This window comes from Crinia signifera, chromosome 8 (genome assembly GCF_055691185.1).
Source record: "Crinia signifera chromosome 8, ASM5569118v1, whole genome shotgun sequence".
NCBI classification, from domain to species: Eukaryota; Metazoa; Chordata; class Amphibia; order Anura; family Myobatrachidae; genus Crinia; species Crinia signifera.
In genome coordinates this window covers 42,227,591-42,253,355 of record NC_139224.1, presented here as the reverse complement: position 1 = coordinate 42,253,355, position 25,765 = coordinate 42,227,591, and the positions used below count along the sequence as shown (strand labels likewise).

Sequence of the window (25,765 nt, the reverse complement as noted above, 5' to 3'; positions counted from 1 at the left end):
TCTTGACAAAAGGGCACATATGTGTGAAACGCGTTGGTGGCTGTCTGATTATCACTACGGACCCCCCAACATCCATCTGGTTACTAGCATGGAACTAAGACACCAGAGCCGAGAGAAGGAGCCTCCGGGGCAAGAAGAAGCCACATAGATCTTTAGTAAGGTTTTAGGGTAAGAATATGGACTGGATTCCGGCAGTACCGACGCCAGCATCCGAAAATTGGCGCTGGAATGCTTAGCAGTTGGCCGAGGGGGGGGGGTTAGGTTTAGGCACTAGGGTTAGTTTGCTGTGGTGTGGGTGGGATGTAGGGTTAGGCTGTGGGGAGGGAGGATTAGGGGATGGGCAAGGGAAAGGTAAGCATACTTTTCTGACCCCTGCTGTGATTCCCTCTGTCGGGTTGCTGGCATCAGTATTCTGACCGCTGGCATCACCATCAACGGTCATCCATTTGTATCCCAAATCAAATTCAGACAACCTGACCTTTTGCCAACAGACCTTAGAGAGTGGGCCTTATTCTGAGTTAAGAATAAAGTAAGAAAGAGCAGTTAACTGTGCACCTGAGTAAAACCCTTTGTAACTCCCAGACAATGGGGCGTAAGTCTGGGAATACAGGTACAAACCAAAATTCTGCGTGATGATCCCTTTTTTCAGCTATCAATGGACGTCAGATTCAACTGTAGACTTTCCAAGGAAGGAAACTTTGACACCACGGAACACTCGGGGTATATAGTGAGGGACGCAATAGCTGGTTAATACATTTATGCCATTGAATATTGGACACTTAACCAAATAAATGACAGACCACACACTTCCTCTATAAATCACTAGTAGTGAACTTATTGGCTTAGTTTCAGTGCAATTTCCACTTAATAAGCAAAACATTCAGAACACATCAATGCAACAACAACATTGGTTGATTTCAGATCTCAATTCAATAATCAACATTATATCATCTCTCAGAAACATTCAATGATCTCAACGTTTGCAAATGTTATAAATATCCAAGATAAACACGTTTTAGTAAGTGTCCTGTATCAAAATGTTCCTTTGTAGGGATATCTGCAGGCAGAGATTACACTCTGAATATTCCTTGCAAAATGTACCCACAAACATATAACACAGTGAATATACTGTAAGTTCGCTGTGTCCCTCTTTCATCAGGGCCGAGTGAGCAGGATTACTGTTCTAGTTATGATTGCACTGTGACTATCGCCTTCCTTATTATAGTTGTAGAGGACTGGGCTGTCATGGCTGTAGCCTTAAGAGACAGGAGTTTAATGTATATGTAATCTGTACCAAGTAGAACATTTTCCAAGTGCTTTAAGTTCCCGCTGTATACCGCTACGGCAGCTACGAGAGAGTTAATGTCTACTGACAAGCAGGATGACCTGCAATGAATATGACTATGAGAAAGCCAAGGTATACTACAGGAGACTCTAAACCCAGGCTTATTGGGCCTGTGTAACTGGGACAGTTGTAGACATGTGGGTTGTGCACTTACCCGCTCAGCCACCCTCTGTTAGGGAACACATTTTGCGGGGTGACATTTCAGTGTCCAGTAAGCACTGAGTCAACAAAAAATCAGGCCCTTTGTTTTCCTGAGAGCTATAGAATACATGTGAATAATGTGCTATTATATTACGCAAATCTCATACGTCAGACCTGGGTACATTAATTAATTTGCTATGTCTATTAAATTCACTATTTCTTGGTTACTTTTATTAAATTGTTCAGGAGAGGATTATTGAGCGTTTGAAAGAACAGAGGGAAAGAGACGACCGGGAAAGACTAGAAGAGATTGAAAACTACAAGAAGGAAAACAAGGACCTTAAAGAGAAGGTGAACAGTTTGCAGGCGGAGCTGACGGAGAAAGAGGTGGGTTCATTTTATTGCTGACATTCAGTCGTAGGATTATAATTGCAAGGTTCAGACCATTGCTATGTGAATTAATTGATGTAATGAGTGTGGGAAAAGAATTGACAACATCTACATTGTCATTGCTCTACATGACAAGATGGCTAGTGCAGGGCCGAAACTAGGGTTTCCGGGGCAAGGCAGTCATTTGGCCCCCTCCCCTAGTTACGGCCCTGGCTAGTGTAATAAAATGCATTTCCATGGGAGAGAAGATGGATAGATGAAATTTAAAATGAATGTGGAATATCTTCAGTGCTTCACACAAATAGAATGTTTGTGTATTCAAAATAAATGTAAATCTGTTGAACATACGCCTGAAGTTCTTTCATCGAGGACCCTGCTGTATACAGCATGTGCGACAGTACGAGACTTTCAGCATGCACCATATTTAGATCACTTCATTGTAACAGCTAGACCCACACAGAGCAATTAATTGAAGTAATTACTGGAATTAATTTCAACTACTTGGCAATTAAAATAATCAAACTTGGATGATAACATTCTTAATTATATCCTGCGTTATCTCAGATTGCCACTCGCATGTAGTGGTGTGTAAAAGCAGGACTGCATTGCAACCAAAGTGGGTACTTGTTTAGTTTCACGGCGGCATTTCCCAGCAGATCGCATCGTATGCAAATCGTATGCAAATATCGCGTACGATTTACATACGATCTGCTGGGACGTGCCGCCGTGAAACTAAACAAGTAACCCAAAGTGCTTTCCATTTGCAAACACCGCAACTTACAGTATGCCTTACAGTATTTGTGTTCTAGCTAGAATGTAGTCTGTACAGCTCATAGATAAAAGCAGTGGCGTTTCCATGGGTGACGCTGCAGCACAGTCCAAAATTCAAAAAGGAGAGCCGCCCCATCCGGGTCTCACTGGCAGTTGGTGTGGCTTCCTTATTCAAATTTTGGACTGTGCTGCAGCCCCTTGATCCACCACTGGTTAACCCCTTCACTGGCAATCCCGGAAATTTTCTGGGCGATGCTTCAGTGGTAATACTGGCATTCTTGGAACATTTCCAGGATTGCCAATGTCTCCCCCTCCTTGCTGCTGAGCTCAGCTTCAGCCGCTGTCCAGCTCCGGCTGCCCTGCCCCGGCTCCTTCCTCCTGGCTGTGTGCAGCGTGAACTGGCTAACGTCACGCCGCACACACTTGGGTTGCGGGGGCAGTGCCGGGCAGCGGCTAATATAGTGCACAGCAGCGCTGCCTGGCCCTGGGAGACCAAGCTGGGGGGGGGGGGGTGGTTTAAGGAGCGCTCTCCAAAAAGAACCTGCCCTGTGGGGATCGCTCCCTAAAAAAAAAAAAAACACCACTGAAGGGGTTAAAAGGGCTTACTTTGGGCAATGATAAGTAGTTTTAGTTAATACTTCTGACATCTGGTCAGCAGTAGTAGTAGGAGATAGGGCTGATATAATTCATAGTCAGTTTTTCAAGCAGGCTCAATATCCTATTGGCAGATGATATGTTTTTTTTTGGTTGATCTTTTATCAGTGCAACCAGGCATCTCTCCTTGTTATACAATGGCTGGGTATTGTCTGGTTTGCATGTAAAAGGTAGGAAACAGCATTCCCCAGGTTTGGCACAGAGGACCGATGCTGTACGTCTCCGCATGTGCAGACGCAGGGTATATGCACCCACGGCGAACATTCTGTTGTTAAACATCCATTCGCAGCCAGTGAGGGGAAACTCACGCTGTGAGGGGTGGGGGGGGGGGGGGGTTGGTGTTTTTGCAAGGCTATGCATTCGCAGCCTTGGAAGTCAACCAGAATAAGGGCCTAAATGACAATTGGGGGAAACTAAACCGAACTAGATGTGTTCATTATCTCATACAAACCGTTCCTTTATTGAGAGACAATCTGTAATCTCAATATTATTCTCTAATAGACGTGGGTTTTTTTTAATGTACAGCCAAAACTGCCCATGAAAAGAATTTGTACTGTATTTAAAAAAAAAAAAATACAGGTTTATTAGATTAGATGCAGTAAAATTGTGCTATTATTATACAATATTATAAGTAACAGCAGTCATTTTTATAGAACGCAGAGACTACCCAGCGCTTTACAGAGAATATATGATTTACATAATTGCTATCTACTACTGATTGAACAGAAATCATTCACATCGATTTTTATACATATTTTATTATATGTTATATATAACTTAACAGTAATTATCAGATGGGAAGATCCTGTAGTAATAACCATTTAATGTGGTGTATGTAATAAACCTTCGAGAGCAACACAGTTGAGAGAGATAAAGTACCAGCCAATCCGCTCCTGTCAGTTTTAAAACACAGCAGTTAGTAGCTGATTGGTTGGCACTTTATCTCTCCCCACTATCACAATCCAAGGTTAAGGACATCCACCCCAACCCTTGTGTTCTATGACATTTATGTAGAGTTCAATAGATACTGGAGGTTGGTGATCATCACTTTGAATGGAGTCACGGTGCTTGGGAGCAGCTAGTACCCGAAATTTCCATTCTTGTGTACAACTAAGTGTGTGAGGTATAGATGATCACCCATATATATATGAGCATGATCATTTGCATTCCTGATAATGCAGAGATTAAAAACAAATGTTCCCCAAATGACAGGTGTAAGTGGGTGATTCGGGTTAATTCGCAAAGCACATTTAGGGCCAGACGTACTAATCTTCAAAAAGTGATAAAATGGAGAGTTATAAACATCCCGCCAATCAGCTCCTATCTGCCATTTTTCAAACCCAACCTGTAACATGGGAGGTCAGAGCCAATGGGGTGTATTCAATGCCGTGGGCGAGCGGCGACAGCGAGCATGGCTTTCTGCTCGCTGTCACCACTCACCCTGTCAGTATTCAACTCACCCCCCTCATACGCCAATTCCCCCTTGCTCCGTTTTGTGAGTGAGGGAGAATCGGCGTATGCGGCTGCAGAAGCAGCGAGACTCGCGGCTAAATACAGTGGGTTCTCTGCATTAGCCGCGGGTCTCGCTGTTTGAAGAAATCCTCGCCGTCCTGTGACGGCGAGGATTCCCCCAGAACGTTGAATAGGGCGAGGGGCTGGCGAGGGGGTTGAACAGGGAGGATCACTGGTTTTCTGTGATCCTCGTTGTTTAACCCCCTCGCCGGCCGCTCGCCGCGGCATTGAATACTACCCAATGGGCTGGCTGTTAAACACTTTCCATTTTATCACTTTTTGAAGCTTAATACATCTGGTCCTTGGTTTGTTAATGGACAAAACCATGTCCACTGCAGGTGGGGCAGGCGGAACATGTGCAGAGAGAGAGAGAGTTAGATTTGGGTGGGGTGGTACTACATAGAAACATAGAATTTGACGGCAGATAAGAACCACTTGGCCCATCTAGTCTGCCTCTTTTTTAAACATGTTACCTCAAACCATATTTGATCCTTATTTTTTTGTAAGGATATCAATATGCCTATCCCAAGCATGTTTACATTGCTCTACTGTATTTGCCTCTACAACCTCTGATGGGAGGCTATTCCACTTATCTACTACTCTTTCTGTGAAGTAATTCTTCTTTAAACTTCCCCTGAATCTTCCTCCCTCTAATGTCAGTGCATGTCCTCGTGTTCTGCTGCTCCTCTTCCTGTGAAGAATGTCTCCCACCTGTACCTTGTTAAAACCCTTGATATATTTGAAAGTTTCTATCATGTCCCCTCTTTACTACAAACTGATATCTATATTGCAGTGGGTACTGCTTTCCTAGCACGGCGCCCGTCTCATTGATTGTATGCCTTAAGTTTAAGGTACCTAAGGCATACAATCAATGCGATGGACCCGATTTTTTAATCTCATGGATCTTATGCATCCATAAGATGCATGAGATCCATGAGATAAAAAATCGTGTGCCCCCAATAACCATTGTTAATGCCACCAGCATTATCAACGCCAACCCGAAGTGTGTCGAGCGCAGCGAGCCCGTAAGGGGCGGCGGTACGCGTCCTCCGACCTTTTCATACCCCCACTATCCACGTCGGTGTGGAGTTGAATTCATATAGTGTGGCGAGCTTGAGATATCAGCCCCACACATACAATCTAGATCGTGGGCGCCGTGCTAGGAAAGCAGTACCTTGTAGTGTAAAAATAAAGCAGTTAGTATTTACCCTGCACAGAAACAAAATAACGTACACAAATCTAACTCTCTCTGCCCATGTTACATCTGCCCCACCTGCAGTGCGCATGGTTTTTCCCCATTAACAAACCAAATGTGCTTTGCAAATTAACCTGAATCAGGCCCTAGGCACCATATATCAGTGTGCCAGATTTATGTATAATATTTTACACCCATATTTTTAAGCAATAAGCTGCAACTGTTTAGCTGGATACACATTGGAGCGATGGGGAGTCAACATCATCATCAGCCCAGGTCTCCCGTACACACTGGAGTGATGTTATTGAGGGACGGAATGATCACTGTTCCGCACTTCATTAACATACAAGGTGTCGCTAGCAATGTTGATAGGTTTGATGTGCAGGGACCGTGGGAGCACGCATATCGCTCATATTCACTGAGTGTTATACGCTATACAGCGACCTGATCTGTCCGACCAGATCACACATCGCCAGGGCAGCCGAGAGGGGGGGGACTAATTACCCGGGCCCAGGCTTGCTGGAGGGGCCCGGCAGGGGCCCTGGTCCGACACCTCCCTTCCCCCATCCGGCCCTCCCGGCCGCAACAGCAGGACACACTTCTACAACATGTGCTGTGCTGACAGCACAGCACATGCTGCTGATGTGTTTAGAGTTTTTAGAGTTTTCTTTCACCCCCCCCCCCCCCTCTGAACATTTTGGGGGCATGGCCTAAGCGCGGGAGGTGGCCACATCGCCTGGTATGTACCTAGCTTTAGGCTTCAGTGGAACTTAAAAAATGCCTATAGCTTGTTTTCTGGGCAAGATTAATGCCCTGTACACACAGGGCGACTGAGCATCTGTGCTTAGTGATGCAGCTAAGCACAGATCGCTCAGCACACAGTGATTCATCAGCGATGTGTGCTCACCGATCTGTCACTGCCCGTTCACGTGCCCGTTGCACGCAGTAAAAAATCTAGTCAGGCAATAACGATGTGCGGGACCTTGCATCGCCATCTTCCGGGGCCAGATCTCTTAGGAATCGTCCCGTGTGTGTGCCTTATAAAAGGTGTTTCCACTGTGGCCTAATTTGCTCAGGAAAGAACATGTAAAGCACGCACAAGCTGATATCTGGAGTGGAGAACTGGGTTGGTCTGTCGGCATGCTCTGTGCCTGCCCTGTCAGGCCGGCTCACTCTGTACCTGGAATAAGATAGAACACAGGATCTCTGTAAAATGCTGATATTCTACTGCAGCTCTGTTTATTTTCATCACAAATGTGGTTGTGGTTTGGCTCTGGTCAAACCCACGATCATGCAGCTGACAAATTGGACAGATCAGGCAGCGTGGTAATCAAGCTGAACATATTAATTATATGGAGTTTGTTGTTGCTGTTGGCCTGCTGTAGATACACGGGCAGAATGGTAAGATGTAACACTTCAGGTTTTCTGCGTGCCTTAGCAGAATCTTATCAATCATGGTCGGATGTTAATCTTTGTTGATGGGTTTTTTGGAATCCACACAATGGATTGAGATCTGGGCGTTTTAGCCTAAATGAATTCAATGGGCCATCATGTGTGTTTAGCGTCAGACAGTGTACTACGGAGATCTGATATAGACCAAAATGCTAGCCAAACATCAGCATGGGCTACTGGCGCTATAGGAAACGTTTCCATCCAATAACACAGCTAGTACTGACAACGAGAACAGCTGCTCAGAAATGAAAGCCCCAAATAAATGTAAAACCATCTAGGCCATTAAGTATTCCCATGTCGGTCATACCCGTGTCACTCAGAGCTTGCCATGGCTGCTATGCACCAAAGCATTTATTCATTAAAGATTTAAATTAGTAGCAAAACACAAACATTCATTTATTAAGTATTATTTGTAATAGTTAACATGAATGTATCCCTTTTTAAAACAAATTGCCTAATTATGTGATTGTCTCGGAGATCAACAACCAACCTTATCAGCCCTAACTGTGTGGAGTTTGTATGTTCTCCCAGTGCTTGTGAGCTTCCTCTGGATCTTTGCTGCAGTCACACCTAGGGGCGCCGGCAGGTCAGCTGGGTTCTGGTTACAGAGGCGGAACTACCATTGGTGCAGCAGGTGCAGTGCACCGGGGCCCCTAAAGACTAAGGGGCCCACTGCTGCCCCATGACCCTCTTCCTGTAACCCATTGTTTTTTCTTGTCACCCACTTCCTACGCATGCCTCTCCCTATCATGCTCGGCCTCTCCCTGTCACCCCACTGTTGTGTTCTATATTGTGAACTTGGGTTGAGGTGGAGGAAGGGGGCCTAAATGATATTTTTGCACCTGGACCCAGCACCAACAAGTTCCGCCTCTGCCTGGTTAAATGGAGGGGGCGGCGGTTGGCCATGCTCCAGTGCAGAGAAAAAAAACATAAATTGTGCGGGGTAGCAGGCAGGATCCTCATCGCACACATAGAGGGAGAGAGATGACAGCCTGCTGCTGCAGCTGTCTCTCTCCCCAGATCAGCCCACAGCACTGTGCAGCATGTGCTGGGGAGAGAGGCTGTTCTGCAGTGGCAGCCTGTCATCTCTCTCCCCACTGCCCTGCTCCCTGCAAGGACGGAGGGGGGGGGGGGCGGGACTCGAGACCCTTCCAACAGGCCCGGGGCCCTTGTAACAAGTTCCCGCTCCCCCCTCTCTACGCCACTGGTCACACCAAACAGCCCCTGTTGGCACGCCAGGTTGCAAGAGAATCTTCCAGCAGCAGTTGTCTTTTTGCTTGGTTTTTTTCGGAAGAAAATGCGTCTTAGTCGGAATGCGTGCGATTAGGACGCACAAGGAGACTATGTTAATTAATTTAATACAGTATATGACACTTGTATTTTGTGTGTGACTGAGTCTCTGTTGTAAATGTACTAAAGCTTCTCAAAATGAAAAAAGGTCATGTTGCCCATGGCAACATCATCTCTTTTCATTTTGAGAAGCTTTAGTACATATACCCCTCTGACTGTGTAGACAAAGTGCTAGAGTGTAACAGCTGCAGTTCTGTTCTGCTCCGTATAGAGACTCACACAATATACAAGTGTCACTTTAATCTGCACAGCCATCACATTGCGTTGTGAATAATTAGGGTCAGACGGCAGGGGGGTGGAGTTTAGGTCAGGCTGCAAGTTGGGAGGGTTAGGTTTAGTGTGGGGGTAGGAGGAGGATATGTATAATTATCTGACCCCTGACAGAATTCCCTATATTGGAATGCCAGCACATTGGTACTCTGACCGCCGTCATCCCCACTGCCGAACATCCGTATGTATCCACCTCTATGATAACACAAGGCTGTGACATACAATTCATAAGAAGCAATTAACCCAAACCAGGAATTAACCGTTCTCCTTTATATTTCCAGACCAGTTTAATTGACTTGAAAGAACATGCCTCCACTCTGGCCTCGTCGGGAATAAAGAGGGACTCCAAGTTAAAGTCCTTAGAAATGGCCATTGAACAGAAAAAAGAGGAGTGTAGTAAGTTGGAAGCACAGTTGAAAAAGGTAAGTGTGGTATTTCTGTATATAGAGTGAGATGGGTGTATGACATATCTGGAACGTCTCTGATACTGTAATCAGGCACTGGCAAATTTCTTGCACTCCGCAGAGCAGCAGCGGCATCAAAGTCTTCTTTGAACTTTAGGAAACAACGGTCTTGTCAGTACCGTTGATGGGAGTTTGGAAAAAGTAAAACAACAGTCCATCACAAAAGCTGTATATAAACCTCATGTTGTTGGGCCAGAGAGGGCACTGACACTTATCTGAACCCAAACATACAGTAATTACAAATGAAAGTCTTTGTGGGTTTTCAGGATTAAATTGTGTCATCGAGTTGCCAAACTGAACTCTTGGATGATACTGAATTAAACTAATCAAAAAACGTTGATTGCTACAATGTTTTATTGTGCAAACAAAGCTGCGGTGTGGAGCTGGCAGCTACTTCCCACATGAAGAACAGGTACTGCTAATGTCAGCAATACTGCAGGATTTCTATTATTCCCAAGGTAATCTGTAATCGTCACAAATGACCTGACATTTCCCGCAATGCTGACGCTGTAGACTGAGCTGCACTGAACTAAAGTTCTGTTGCTTTAAAGTACTATTAATAGAATTTCTCCGCTCAGAGGCCAGTAGCCCCACCCCCCAATATACTGTAGGTTAAGTGTGTTCTTACACCAGTGCATCCTCTCTGAAGCTTGTTATTTGTTATATACCAGTAAGTATCGGCACAATGATTGGCTGTATATGTAGCTGCCATTACAGCATCCTCAACACCGCTAGTTTTCCTTTACATCTCTATGAGGTGCGATGTTAAGGACAGCAATGTTGCAACTCATCAGAGCCCAGTGCCCAACATAGGGCAGTAAAATTCACAATCACGCACCATCTAATGGATTTGCCGCTTGTTCGCAGCCGGCCACGTAAGTCTAGACTTACTCCGCACTGCAAAGGCTGTGGGGAGGTCAGAACCGCGGCTGACATCAGCTTTCCTCGTCTGGGAGCCGCCTGTGTTTTCTGGGCCACTACCAGAAAATGCAGGTGTGCCACCCACAAACGTGGATGCCTGTCAATTAAGTTGCGAATGGCCATCGATGACCATCCATCACTGTCTTAATTCGAGTAGATGGCTTGCGCATGGGCCATATGATCCATGTGCGCGGTCATTCGATAATCATCAGGTTTGCGAACTTGCAGCCCTGCGAATGGGTCTGAATCTGCTCCACTGTTACTCTGTTATATGGTGCATTGCTCTTAAAATACATCTCACCTTTATGTGAATCAGATACTCAGCTGGCTGGGCAAAGGGGGTGAATCAGGCCGCTGTTGGCAGCAACAGCAATTGGCACCCCCGCGGCTGAGTTCCCCCTATAGAGTTTATCCCTATTAAGCCATACGCGGCAATGTGTCCTTCATTCATTTTGATGTTTGCTTACTTACAGTAGTCACCAGCTCTTCACAAATGGTGACAGACTCTAGAATACGGCATCATCATCCATTCTTTCCCCTTTGTGCTGGTTGAAACAATGTGAAGTTCAGTACGATACATTTTCCATCCCGTACCATTTTCCTGCCAGTTGATAAATTGCAGTTAATTTCCCGAACAGATAAAACGCTGGAGAGTCTCTGCTGGAGAGATAGAAGATTCTTGTTTTTCACTTAACTCTTTAAAGGCCAAAGTTTTTGCAGCCATCAAAGTAGAACGTTTTTGCAGTGTACGGTCACTCTGATTAATTGTGTTCTTGATTAAATGTACTCCTCTTCTTTTCTGTATTTTGGAAGAGAGATTTTATCCACAGATTCAGCACTATAAATATGTTTTCTTCAAGAAATCAAGGCTAACTAAGAGGGAGAGGGGTGCATTTATCACTGTAGTGTGTGTTAATAATTGCTGAAACTATATTTGTCAGAGACTTTTTCATAGATTCTGAGTTAGATTACTATTTTGTTATTAATTATCTTATGTAATCGCCATTTGGTCCTGCCTGCAGCGGATTGGCCCATTGCCTGAGGGCCCACCCCCTCCTGTAGCGGTCAGATTCCAGACTGTGCGCTCAAATTATAAATACATTGTTACTGTATTATAGGTCAGTAACTTGGTGAAGCAGGAGCATGTATGAACTTGGGTGTTTGGTTTATTTCTATGGAAACAACACCAAGATTAACTCTCCTGGCAATCTGGCACTTTTACCACTGCATTCCCCATTGGGCTCTTTATGCCCCAGTCCGACATTGCCTGCCAGTCAGATTCTGTATGTCATTTCTGAGAAATACTCACGTAAAATATCCCATATATGTATGTTATCATAGATGTGTCTGCACAACTTCTGTGATGATAACTATAACTACCTTGATAAATGTCTCTCAGGCCCACTGAACCCTGACAAGTTGTAAATGTAATATAACTTTTTTATTCTGGAATTGATAAAATTGTGTTAAACTTTTTAAAAAAATACCAAATGATTCTACTTATAACCTACCATATTGCTGATGCTAATTATATGCTTTGTTTACAGAGTTGTATACTTTTCAGTACAACGAAAAATATAAAGCCCCGTAAACACGGGGTGACGGGGGAGCTGGTGTTGGTGCACACACGAGATTCACCCGCGATGTGTGCTGAGGGATCCGTGCGGAGCAGTGTTTTGCCTATGCTAATAGGCAATACGCTGCGAATCCTAGCAGGATACACCATGCATGCACTGTCTATTTCAGCGGGTGATGGTGACGCACGAGACCGCACATCGCTATATGCTGTACACACGGAGCAATCGTGCTTACTTTCTAAGCAATCTAGTCAGATCACTTAGAACATCGCCCTGAATCACCCCGTGTGTACAGGCCTTTAATCTGTGTTAATATAAGAGTTGAAGGCTTTACTATGCAAAAAATAAATCTAAAAGCACGGTTATCTTTGTTGTGCCATTCATCCATGGTGACCTCGGATGGCTGTAATAGTCCTATACTGTTCTCCTCCCTCTTATTACTGCTGAAACTGACGACCAGGTTCTGATGTCCTCCCCTCTGTGAATTTCCCATTCACAATAATGGGAAATTCATGAGAGTGGAGCATTGACATCTACCTGACCTTTATGAAAGGTACAGTGTTGGCTATTACACGGTATTGCACGGTATTCGTGCTTATTCTTTAATAGTGACTCCTTCAACTTGGTTGTAGTTCTTCTAAAAGTACCACAGTACACAGATCATAGGAGGTCTGTACATAGTAGAGCAGCACGTCACAATAAAGTGTATTACATTGCTGCTGTCTTCTTAATCATTCGAATCTTTATTTTAGGTTTTCGCAGGCGATATTATATCTACATGTGTTTAGTGTCTCCAGGGGAGCTGTGGTTACATTGTGCTGTTTTCGGCTCTCACAATTTTTCTGTTGTTAAGATATAATAGTTTTTTGGGGGGGGTTGGAGTGGAGGGGGCGGGGGAGTAATTCTGATCTTGCATTAACTACATGTTCTTAATTTCCACACCAGCCCCTTTCACCTTTTTTAGAATGTTCCTGTCGTGACCCCCAACGATTTGCGTTCTGGATAATGAATGTATTTAACAATAGTGCTTAATTAATCTTTTATTATTACTATCTTTGAAAGTTACATGATTAATAGCCGTCTTCACTAAAAGCACTTCTGGTGATTCATCGCTCAAGTCCAGCACTTAATGTGTCATCAAAAGTGGCCAGCCTACTTTATTTCATGGGTTATTTAACTTGAGAAAGGAAAAGTAACTGTAAACCATACATTTCACAATCTATTCTTTTCTAGGAGCCAAAGTAAACATGTGTTTGTCTCCTGTGTCTCTCTAACGCTCACCGCGGAATGTTTAGAACTGAAGGGGCCTACACACAGGGAGATCTGTTGAGCATTCTAAGCAATACTAGATCGCTCAGAATGCTCAGCAAGATCGCTCATCACACAGCAATGTTTCAGCGCTGTGTGCTGATCGATCCACCAGGGCCAGTGTTCTCCGGTGAGAACACTGGCCCTGACTGGTGATTAACTAGATTGATCCAGCATGCTGGATATTAATCACTGGGCAATAGCGACGTAGCGACGCGAGGGGCCGCACATCACTATAGCCCCTACACACGGAGCATTGTAGGGGCGTTTTCTAAGCGATCTAGTGAGATCGCTTCAAAAATGCCCTGAAATCGCCCCATTACATTACTACATATTTAAGACAAGGGTTTCTCTTTTGTACATACACACTGGTTTTGTTGAGCTAATGCTGTTTCCTGAATCTTTCCTTCTTCTTTTCCCTTCTCTGTGTGTCATCCCCTTCCCAACTCCCCAATGTAGCAAGCTGAGCAGTTGTTCAATCAGATGTACAATCCTGTAAGTGGCCATAAACGGAACACACGACACAGCATGCGACCTCCATCGTACCAACATATAGCTCTGCACTTCTTGTCCCATAGCATCACGCCGGCCATGCTCATGCGCTACGGCTCTGCCTGCTTCATGTCTGTGACTCACTGCTGAGAACGAGCGATTAGTAGCTTCCGCTGTGTGCAGCACCACTGCGTGCATGAGAGGTGACTAGCAGGTCCAGTGCATCTTATACCATGTAGGATCCTTCAGGTATATAGTGTTTGTCAACTTCCATTGAAAATTGTTCCTAGTTCTGGTCTAACAAACCAAATTCCATTCACTGTACTGTATGTTGATATGTATTACGGAGCTTTACTGTAGCACACAGCCAGGAGGATCAGCAGCTGCGTAGGAAATAAACAAGCATGGTTTTAATGGTGCACAGGTAGGGTCCACAGAATTCCTCATCGGCATGTCATGTTTGTAATGCCGGAGTATTAATCACACTACAGAGCTTGGTAACCTTGTCTTAAGGAACTGTAAAGTGGGTCTGTCAGCATGTGTTACACTTCTGTTACTTACTAGTATACTTTTAGTCACTTGCCTGTATACAGTGTAGGTGCAGGTTCTCTCCTTTGCTGACAGCAGTGGCTCCTGCCTGTGAGGGTTATGTAAATTCTAGGAAGGAAGCAGATTTATCATGAATTTATGCGGTATAGTATTAAATACACTGAACATGTGAATAGAACATTTGCAACTTATTCACTGTCAGCTAAGCAAATATTGACTTCATATTTAAAAAAATATATATATATTTTTTTTAAAGACACTACAATAAGAAGATCAACAAATCACAAAGTGACTTATCACACATTAAATCATTTAACATTTTAATCCTACGTATTGTACAAGTACAGTCAGAATGAATGACTATCTGCAGGCAGCATTAGGCCTCTTACAGTATCTCCTTGAACAATATGGTCAGTATCCAATTAGCCTCGCTATGATTCAACGGGGACGGTCCAGTTAGCCATGATCAGCAATTATGCCTGATAAACAGCCCTTAAAGTTGTGATAACACATGGGTCCGTTCACTTATTTTATTTTTCATGGAACATGTCCGGATCAATAGAAGCATGGAACCAACTGTGAGTGGCTTGATCCAACAATAACACCAGGCTCATATTAGGTGCCCCTTAATCCATAACATCTAGATTCCAACACAACCATTGAAATCCATTTATACTACAAATAAAGAGACAAGTTCTGCTAATTTGAACACATTTCTTTCTTTGTTTTCAAGTGGTCTTTGTTATAACATTATGGTTATCCATACTAAGTTTTGAAGCTTGTTCCAGACACCTACAGCCCTCCATAGAGAAGTGTTAACATTCATCCTGATCTCATGCCTTCAGGCACCAGTGCTGGGCTATTCTGGTATAGAAATTTGCTTCTGTCCTGAACCGTTCTGACCTTTTTGGAATTTCAAACCTTTTTCTCCGTACGGTCTAAAGAAGTTTCATGTTTAAGAACATACACCGTCCTAACTAGAAGATATCCTGCAGTAGACTTGGTCTTTATACATAAATGCGGCAATCAAGTTATTTCCTGACTAGAACATTTGGAGACACTGCATTATATCTTTGTACTCCATTTTATGAAGATGTACCATCTTTCTTTATTGCTGTTTGTGCACAGATAGACGGAACACTCCTTCCCCTAGGAACAACCCCTGCTGACACATCTGTTTGGCCACCGGCACTTGTTGACAATGTTACCACAGACTTTCGGCCATCAGCAATTGCCATCTGTTGTCTCACCAGCCATTTTTAGGTTTATGTCACGCATTGCACTCTTTGACTCTTCTCCATAATTATTTTCCCAATGCTGACATGGTTTTTCGATAATTAATGTAAGCAGTTGCTCAGCTTTAATCATTGTCTGACTAACATGTGGTTTTCACAATGAAAAACCCCGAGGACAGCTCTGCCAATTACATTTGTCCAAACTGCTCTCCACAGACCGTCGTTTTGTGCCCGGGCAATGTGTAAATCTCTCTTTTGTTGCATTTTGCAATATTTTTCTCATCACGACGGCTCCAGTTTGACCCAACTGATTGTTCTCATCTGCTTTCTGTATTTATTACTTCCAGTTCTTTTTAATCACAAACAACCTGTAACTGATCAGCCACACATATCTCTGGTGCGTTCTCTCAGGCATTGCATTGCGGGAACTGATTTGAGCGAACATTCCAACATCTTCCAGCTGAATCACAAATACAGGACGGCACACAACTTTTATCAATAAGAACAAGTGTGTTGTGGATCAGACGTTCACGATGTGTCTCCGCAAGGCAAACAGAATTGAATGTTATTTTTCTTCACGGCACAGAAAAACGTCTCCATCCAATATCTGCCTTCTTCAGATTGTTCTGTACAGCCCTAAGGGCTATGTTCTGGAACAAAACTCATTGCAAAGTCAAGCAAAAGACTGGTTCCCATCCTTTATAAGAATGCAATACTGACAGACACAAACAATATTAAGTCTTGGTGTTCTGTAGCCAGCCAAAAACAGTCTAGTGGTTTTGTCCTACACTACACTAACATAGCAAAGCAGTGTTCTCCATAGTGCTAGTATGGGAAGAACAACTAATGCAAATTTTTGTTTGTTTACAAGTGGAATCCTGGGTCATCCATTGACTTTACCTCATTCCCCAGAACCATTGTCTTTAGTTTCTGCAAGAGATATGTCTTAAATATCCTTACCTACCTTGAATACACAACTCAAAACGATTATGTAAGTGTTCTTGCATGCCAAGAACACCCTTAAGAATCTGAGGGGTATCGCATTGTCGCTACCTAAAGTAGTTCTGGAAACGCAAAGCTCAGTTTCACGAATAGACCCAGACAAATTTCACCCATCTCAGAATAAAAGAGCAATTTAATATGTATATATATATATATATATATATATATATATATATACATGTATGTATTCAGTGGCGTAAGTTCATCCCAGTTGCCCGGAGGCAAGATAAGTATTGGTGCCCCCCCAAATAGCTCATTCAGTAAGGTGTCTGTCTCCAGTAGGGTCATGGGATCTAACACAGGTGGTGACACTTGTAAAATTGCTGTTAGAAGGAGGAGTCAGCCACATTAGCAATTTCAACTGCTTTCATTTGACTGATTCAAACTTGAAGGGGAGGAGAGGTGCCCCCTTGGGAACAGGAGCCCGGCGGCAGATGACTCCATTGCCTCCCAGAGTTCTGCCTCTGCATGTATTCTAACATTTGTAAAACACAGTTGATACAAATATTTGTAGAAATACCTGTAAAATATGTTGAAGTTAATTGGTATGTTATATATTACGCCAAACTGAAAGGTTCTGCTTTATATTGGAATCATGTGACTCGCATAAAACTTTATCCGTCTAATACATCAACGTTTTATATGATCACAGGCCCCTTTTGATTAATTCTAATATCGTTATCATTAACATTAGTAACTGATTAATCTCATGTCATATTTTTCTCCATCACCGTGCTGCCTAGTGTAATGGCATCTTAGCACTTCACTCTGTAACCATAACACATCACCTGTGAGGTACTGACTTTGGGTTCATGACGTAACTTTCCAACTGTTGACCAAGACAGGTAAAAGTAGTATTGTGTGACCCTTGATAGAATGAAACTGTACATCAATTTGAGGTTAATAAGTGCCATTTCAATAGTAAATAAATTTCTCTCACAAAAAAAGAATTTTCATTTATAATAACTCTGAAGGATCCTGCAAAGTATAATGTGCATGCATGTTTTCTTTTTGAATTGTGTAATTATTTGATTTACCATTTTTGTGAGAACATTTTGTACAAGTTTTGTTTTGGACTGCTTTACTTTCCATTAGCAAAGTTTTGAAGATAATTAGAAATGGGACAATCTGTATAATGCGTTCTTTCATTCTGAAAAATACTGAGATGGTATCAGCTGATAAATATATATAATCAGATCAATACAGACAGATATGTCCAGTTAGTATGTTGTATATTGTCTCCATTGTCTATAAAGCAATAAAAACAGGTGCTTGGTGCTTAAGTCCAGGAACAGATTGCACTGAACGTGTAGTTTGTACAGGTGTCCGTACAGGTAGCGGTTGTTGGGAAACACTCTGATTATCAGCAGGTTTGCTGTCAGCAGGTATACATTTCTTGAACTATTTTATTTATTTATTTCCAGTTTCTTATAAAGCACAGTTTCTTATACAATTGTAGACAGTGATAGAACAAACTGGGTAAAAAACAGACAGACATGGAGGTAGGAGGGCCTTTCTGCAAGCTTACAATCTATAGGTAAATAGGAGGGAAACAGACCAGTACTAGCATTCAGTGCTGACCCCCCCCCCCCCCCCCCCCCCCCGGCTGCTTCCGCTGTGCCGCACTCAATGGGCTGAACAAAGGAGGTCCCAGAGCACAGGCTTATTTAACCCAGGATGCCAGCGGCCAATTAAAATCTGCACCGGCTTTTGAGCCAATCAGAGCTCGCATATCGGCAGCCAATCAGAGCTGCTGCTGGTACGCGAGCTCTGATTGGCTCCGGGACCTCAGGGCTGCAGCTCAGTGGAAAAAGAGATGGGGGAGCAGGAGCCGGGTTACGGTAAGTCAAGTGAGGGGGGTGGGGCCCGGGGCCCAGACTAGAAATGAGTCCCGGGCCCCAAAATTCCTAGCATTGCAATCCCACCAAGTTGCAAGTCCCGCAGGGAAGCTATATAATACATAAGTGCCTCAGAGGGTTATGTGTACTTTACCTACATTTGATAGGCTTGCTAACTCTAAGAGGTGAGTTTTTAGGGAACACTTTAAAGTTTAGATGCTAGTGGAGAGTCTTATTTTGCTTGGAGGGCATTCCATAGGGGGCAGCCCGATGAAAGTCCTGCAATATCTAGCCACTGTCTTGATAGCTACTTGTTTCCTCATCACTTTATGCAGCAATAAAGCAGTAATGTGTTATTAGCAAACAATTTAAGGGGAAGAGAAGGGCAAGCTGAGAGACACCCTTGGTGAATGATTCAACATGATTTTGAAATGAAAAAAAAAAATGCTTCAATTCGAGGCTCTGTATCGACATTGTTAAATTGTTACAATGTTAGCAGGCATCAGGATTCCAAATATGTTGGCAGGTGAAATATTGAGATTGTCAGAATGTTGACATTAGATTGAGGCTACAGGTGGAAGGGTAGGTTGTTGATGGAGGTTAACTTTAGGAACCAGAGGGAGGATTAGGGAGGAAATAGTTATCAGAAAATCAGAGGATCAAGAGTCTCACCAGGAAGTGAATCACATGTTTGCCAAGACTCCATTGTAGCCACTAGGAGCAGGTAGGTCACTACTGTGCCATCATGGAAACTGACATTCTAACATGACATTCTAATATGTTGAGGCTTACATCTCCCTGCCTGCCTCCGTCCCCCGGCTCCTGCAGGGGTTAAAAAGCGAGCCCCTGCGACATTGAATAGTGTGACAGGGAGGGCTGGCAGCGAATGCTGCAGCCCTCCGGAACCCTGCGAATGTGCAGCAAATCCTAAACAGTATTCGCTGCACATGGAGAAAAAAACATTGAATACTCCCCTATGTGATATGGGCAGTAGAGATGATGTAATTATTGAAACCAATTCAAAATGACACCATGTTTGGCTAGTTTGAGAGCGTTAAGCTTGTTTGTCTTGCAATTGTCATTTTTGGGGGGCTGGTTTACTGTACGCTACTCAAGTTTCAAAGTACTGCCCTTGGTAGTGGTTAACATTTTACCAGCTTTTTTGTCTGTTAACACAATTTTCCCTGGGAATCATGATTATCATGGCAGCCTAATTTACATGGCATAGAAAGAGTTTAGGTTACGCTACCTTAAAGTCTAGCAAAAGGCAAATGCTGGTGATAGCCATAGCAATCTCCCCCACAGAACAATTGTACAATGGAACATTATAGGACAACCATCTTGGAAAACAGAATATTAACTTTAGTTTCTTGTTAAAAAGAAACAAAACTCAAGTCATAAAATAGTAATGTTACTACTAAGTTGTGAATTTTTTTGGGTACACTACTGTATAATGGTGTAATGCCTGGTACACACCAGAACAATTGAGATCGGGAGCAGATCGTAAGACTATCGTATGAGCGTCTCACGATCTGTTGAAGCATACGATCTGCTCCCGAACGGTAACCAGTTGAAGGGGTCGTTTCCAAATCCTACCTGCAGCAGGTAGGACCTGAGGAACGACCAAATGACCCACGGATTGTATCTAAATCGGGTGTTTTGAGGCCAAATCGTTCTGGTGTGTACCCTACATTACTTGTGAAAACAATACAATTTTGTTTAACATTGTTTGCATCTAAATCTTATTATATTTAGCATTTGGATTCCTATGGATATACATTTAGCTGTGATGTATATCTATCTCAGTGTAATCACCCCAACTCTTTACTAAGTGTTTCCCCACTGTCTACTTTTCAGTATTTGTATTAACCCTTCCTTCTCTGCCCTATGCACTGTTCATCACTGAACAATTACATAATTCTTTCTCTGTTGCTTTAAGGAACACTTGCTTAGTGATAACAATTTAGTACCGATACTCACATAAAACAAAGTAATTTGGTCAGCCAAACTTTGTGCTGAGGGGATAATTCACCAAAGGATTCAGTGATCCCTAACTTTTGGTGAATTCATATAAATACTTGACCGTACGTAAGGATCCTGAAATAGAACCACGTGCCTGAGATCTCATTCTCTTGCCTAATATGAATTTTTACAGCAGAAATGTGTTCCGGAGCTGGTTGAAGTAATATTTTAGCATCACTTTCAGACCAATAGCATTCTCAGGTTCTTAATGAAGTGTCTGCAGATTCCACTTAATGTACAAACAATTTTTATAAGTTAATTTGCCTTGGGACACTTGCGGAGGTACCCTGGGTTGGAGGTCAAGGACCAGTTTAACCCTTTTATGGGCAATGTAATAGACAAAACCAGTGGCTTCCAATCATTAAATATGTGGACAGAAGTAAGTCCTGCACCTCACCAGATAACTGAACCTCAGGATTACATATAAATACAATTGACTTAATTTAATACTTTTCCCCAAATTCCTCAGGAAACTTTTGGCCTGGTTGTAAAAAAAATCCTGATACTTTAGGGTGCCATGATTAAAAAAAAAAGTTTGGGCACCACTAGGAGGACAGTGATAATAATGACAGTATTATGGTGTAAGTCTGGGAATAGTAACAAACGTAAACCAGATTAATAGATGCTATTAATTGGTTGGGATGTACAACACATTCTTGCTGCATTATAATGAAACTTGGTTTAGCTAACAAAGTATCTGCTTCACTATGGGCCATATTCAATGGTTTTTGTGAGATGTGACAGCGAACAGTGCTGACTGCTCGCTGTCACATCTCGCACAGTCAGTATTCAACTGACCCCCTGCACACACCGTTTCCACCTCACTGGGTTTTTACAGCGATGTGGAAATGGCGTCTGCGGCGGCCAAAACAGCGAGCTAACAGCTAAATGCAGTGGGCTCCCTGCATTAGCCGCGAACCTCTCGAGGATTCCCCCGGAACATTGAATCCGGTGAGCGGTCGTTGCGAGGGTTAAATGTCGAGGGTTGCTTGTTTTCGGTGATACTTGCCATTTAACCCCCTCGCCGGACGCATTGAATACGGCCCTATGAGTTTGAGATGGGACTGTAATGGTTCCCCTGTAACTTGATGGTTGTTATAATGCTTTGTACGGGTTGTTTTGTTCTCCATGGAATCCTCTACAAATATTATTGTAAGAAAACATATTGCTTTTATCTAATCCAGCTTGATGGTGTTTGATTGGAAGAAAGTGTGAATCAATTCTGATTTATTCATGTGTTGTGTAAATGCACAATATTACCAGTATGAGGTTTAATGCTAGAGTGTAAAAACAGAACATTACCAGAAAGTATGTAAGAATGATAAAATACCTTTTTCTCTGATACAATATGTTTCTTTTATTTTCATTGCGAAGAATTCAAACCTTCTGACGGCAGTTTTGGTATTCGTCTATTTATATGTATTGGTTTGTTTAATTGTGCTACGCATGCTGTTTTCTGGTATTTTAGATTAGTCATCGCTTGCTCTTGCCTTGTTCTCTCCTCTTTGCTTGCTCTTTTTGAAGACACCTGCGGGGCGCAATGAGAAGCAGGGGGTATCATTTCTTTGTGGTTATGTGAGTACACAATAGGTGAAACATATTGTCTTGCCGTGTGATTATTGTACTTTGTTTTTTTTTTTAACATATTGAATCATGTTTGTTCTGATGCATGAGACGTCTCTTTCATTGTATTCCTGTTACACCATGTTCAATGTACAATTTTCATTGTGGTTGTGGAAAAAAAGTGGAAGTTTCTTAAAGCTGTGCTACCATATAAAGTGATGAAAGACTTGTACCCCACTTTAAGAGGGAAGCTAACCTGGGGAAGAAAGGGGCTGGTGAGCATGACTGTTGGCTTTGTTTTGGTCCTGCTGATCAGCTCCTCACTCCAAAAGGGCAGTGAGTCTAATCACTGAGCCAGGGAGAAGAAGAGATGGCGGTAAAGTTCTAATACGCCGCTCTGCCCTGGGTGGTAATACAAAGATAGACAGTAACATAACTTTGCTATCAATGTATTTAAAATGGAACTGTCGTTTTGACATTGTTAACTTGGTAAAGTTTGTGAAAAACCTATAAAAAAAACCTAATGTACAGTATAATATGCGGACAGATTTAGGGGAATATTCAATCTCGGCTGGCGGAAATAGAGTTCCTCGCCTATTCAATGCTGCCATTCCAAATGCATTGGAGGCAGTTTCTGACAAAACAGATCTGACTTTAAAACAAGTCAGATCTGTTTTGTAGGAAACGGCAGCAAATTGTCAAATTCACCCCCATTTTTCACCAATCCATTGGCGTTTTTGCCAAACCTCTGTATTTCCTGCACTCGACAGTCGGAACATTGAATTCCATTTGTCAAACAGATCGAAAACGGCCTGGGATTCTGACTGTCAGGACGTACCGACAGTCGGAGTCCCGGATTGAATACACCCCTTAGGGTTTGGAGGTGGAACATTACTACTGTAGCTCAATTTTAAATCACAATGTGAAAATTAAAGTGTCCATTGTTTGTGCGCTACATGCTAAGTGGGTATGAACAATGCTTGCATCACAACTTGTTAGCCCCTATTTGTAAATAAGGCACATAGGCCCTTATTCTGATCGGTGCGGCCGGAGCCGATTATGCGGCCAGGACCGTGCGTGCGAAACCCCGCCTTCCATACGGATCGCCAACTCAGTCCGTATGCGGTAAGAAGCTGGCCGAACGGACCGCACGTGTATTTTTCACGGAATACGCCTCCTCCATCTAAGGGAACCTCCCCCATCATTCGATGGTCGCAGACCATCGAATGCAGGACCGAGTGCTCCACCAGCACCCGCAACCTCAGACCACACGGACATTTTTCCGTGCAAAAGCAGGGATCTGGGCGGGCAGCTGACATCCGGCGATGTCATATATCCGCCCCCTACACGTGCGTCACCGCCGCATTACCATACGTACGCCCAGCGTTTTCATGGGAACGCCCATGAAATGCGGGGCGTATGCATATGGTAATGAGCCCAAATAGCCCTTCACGCCCCTCTCCACCCCCTGTTCGGAGTGTTCACATATCATGCGGGATTTGGCCGTACGCCCCGCTCGCACATGCGCAGAGACGCCTCTGCACATGCGCAGACACAAAACATCGGCGGCCCGAACGCACGCGGATATATCCGCACCGATCAGAATAAGGGCCATGGTGACAAATCATATTCCTCATAATGCCCCCTGTTTGTTATGTATCCATCTTGTCACAAGCAATTCTGAAAAGCAGCTCCCTCCATGATCCCTAATGCTGCAGATTCTACCATTAATTAGTAGTAGTAGTGAGATTTTGCACTGGCGGGTTTGACCTGGCAGTGTTATTGGGTATGTGTGAACTGAGTTCATGCATGTGCACTGCCAGGCGGTGTGCAGTGCTGTGACGGGATCCAAACATATCCCTCTCCGCAGCCTGGACCTCCTTTTCAAAGGAAAGATGGTGAAGATGATGATCATGTTAGGTTCTGCGGTTCTTTTCCGAAAACATTGTTTTCAGAGTTTAATGAATGAAGCCCCCCCACCACCACCACTATCGACAACAAGAGGCCCGCAAGGTAATCAGGAGAACAGTGCAATACCTATGATCTGTAGTGATCAGCACTGATATTTCATTCCTACAAAAGTAGGTGAACAATAATATATTCAGCTACTTTAAGAAATGATTAATAGTTCCCATAGTTAGCAGATAGGATATATTTAGATAAGAAAAAAAAAAAAATAACATTGTTAATGCTCATTGCATGAAAATGTTGCATCAGAGAAACAAAAAACATTAAGAAAAAAATTGAAATGATGGTTTCGAATTTATAAATTGTAGATTGTTTTTGTAACGATCATTTTGTAATGATCCTTACATGAATATTGAGAGACTTACCAATTTAACAATGTCTATAACAATACATTTCTGACAGTTCAGATGTGTAAGCAACCAGTATCAGAGTGCAGGAAGGAGATAGAGGGAAGTCACACTGCCCATAGCAGCCAATACGATTCTGGCTATCATTTCTCTATCGCTTCCTAGAAAATAATTGACAGAATCTGATTGGTTGGTAAGGGCAACACCACCTCTTTTTGGAGCTTTAGTAAATGTACTCCTTAGTATTTCCTCTAGTCACTCTGGTTTAGTACAGGTGCATACATATAACCGATTAAATAGATAGATGTATAATAGCTCTGAGTGCACACCGACTCATCTCCCTTACACGTTTTACGTCTACTATTTTTCCACCTGTATAGCGGAGCCGAAACATTTTTTATTTATTTATTTTTGTCTTTTTTAAAGGCTCATGAAGCTGAAGAGGATGCTCGGTTGAATCCAGAGCTCACCGACAGACTTAAGCAACTAGACAAAGAAGTTTCCTACTACAGGGAGGAGTGCAGCAAAACGCAGGCCGAGGTAGACCGGCTTCTACAGATTCTGAAAGAGGTGGAAAATGAGAAAAATGATAAAGACAAGCAAATAGCAGAGCTGGAAAGGTAATTATTATTATTATTATTTTTATTATATAAAAAAAAAAATCAGGTGCTTTGATTGCCGCTTTAAAAAAAAAAGGAAAACTCTCCCAAAATCTCTCCCTTTTTGATTCTCACACCCTATTACATTTAGCCCTTGATCTCAACATTAAGAATGCCATCATGGACACAATATCAACATTGACAAACATTCAAATGGAAATCCTACATACTACAGTAGTCCAAATAAAAAGGGCAATTATGGGTACTCTTTACCTAGCACGGCGCCCACGATGTCCATCGCGGTCATCGGGGGTAAAAAATCGCGGGCATCGCGGCCATCGCATGCACTATAAAAATGGGTGCGACGCGATGCCCGCGATGCCCGCGATTTCCCATAGGGATCAATGTTAAAAGTGTGATTGGACGCGATTTTAGTGTTCAATACCTCAATGCCCGCAATTTTTCCATAGGAAACAATGTTAAATGGGCCACAGAGCCCTAATAGTCCCCCTGAAGTCTGAAATGGCCCCCACAATTGTTAACGCCACCCCACGATCAACGTGAACCGGCGGCGGTACGCGTCCTCCGACCTTTTCATACCCCCACTATCCACGTCGGCGTGAAGTTGAGAATAGAATAGTGTGGCGAGCGCAGCGAGCCACCGAGCCCGAAGCGTGGCGAGCGCAGCGAGCCCCGCGACGGGACGCGGATACCTGTAAAGCCCGCGAAGGGACGCGTTTACCTGTGAAGGTATCCGCGTCCCCTCGCGGGGCTCGCTGCGCTCGCCACGCTTCGGGCTC

The 25,765-nt window shown here is 43.3% G+C and overlaps 1 protein-coding gene across 12 annotated transcripts in view; it reads left to right on the top strand.

The window, feature by feature from the left end:
* The window catches only part of ERC2 (ELKS/RAB6-interacting/CAST family member 2), an 875,436-nt gene that overhangs the window by 297,368 nt on the left and 552,303 nt on the right, over positions 1–25,765 (top strand). For 5 of the 12 annotated variants that reach the window (XM_083156222.1, XM_083156220.1, XM_083156226.1 and 2 more), the window contains 5 exons: positions 1,733–1,873; positions 9,362–9,502; positions 13,810–13,845; positions 22,013–22,063; positions 24,793–24,986. In XM_083156222.1, coding sequence (XP_083012348.1) covers positions 1,733–1,873; positions 9,362–9,502; positions 13,810–13,845; positions 22,013–22,063; positions 24,793–24,986 — 563 coding nt within the window. The remainder of the gene's footprint in view (positions 1–1,732; positions 1,874–9,361; positions 9,503–13,809; positions 13,846–22,012; positions 22,064–24,792; positions 24,987–25,765) is intronic. The other 7 variants (XM_083156225.1, XM_083156228.1, XM_083156232.1 and 4 more) reach the window with 3 other exon arrangements.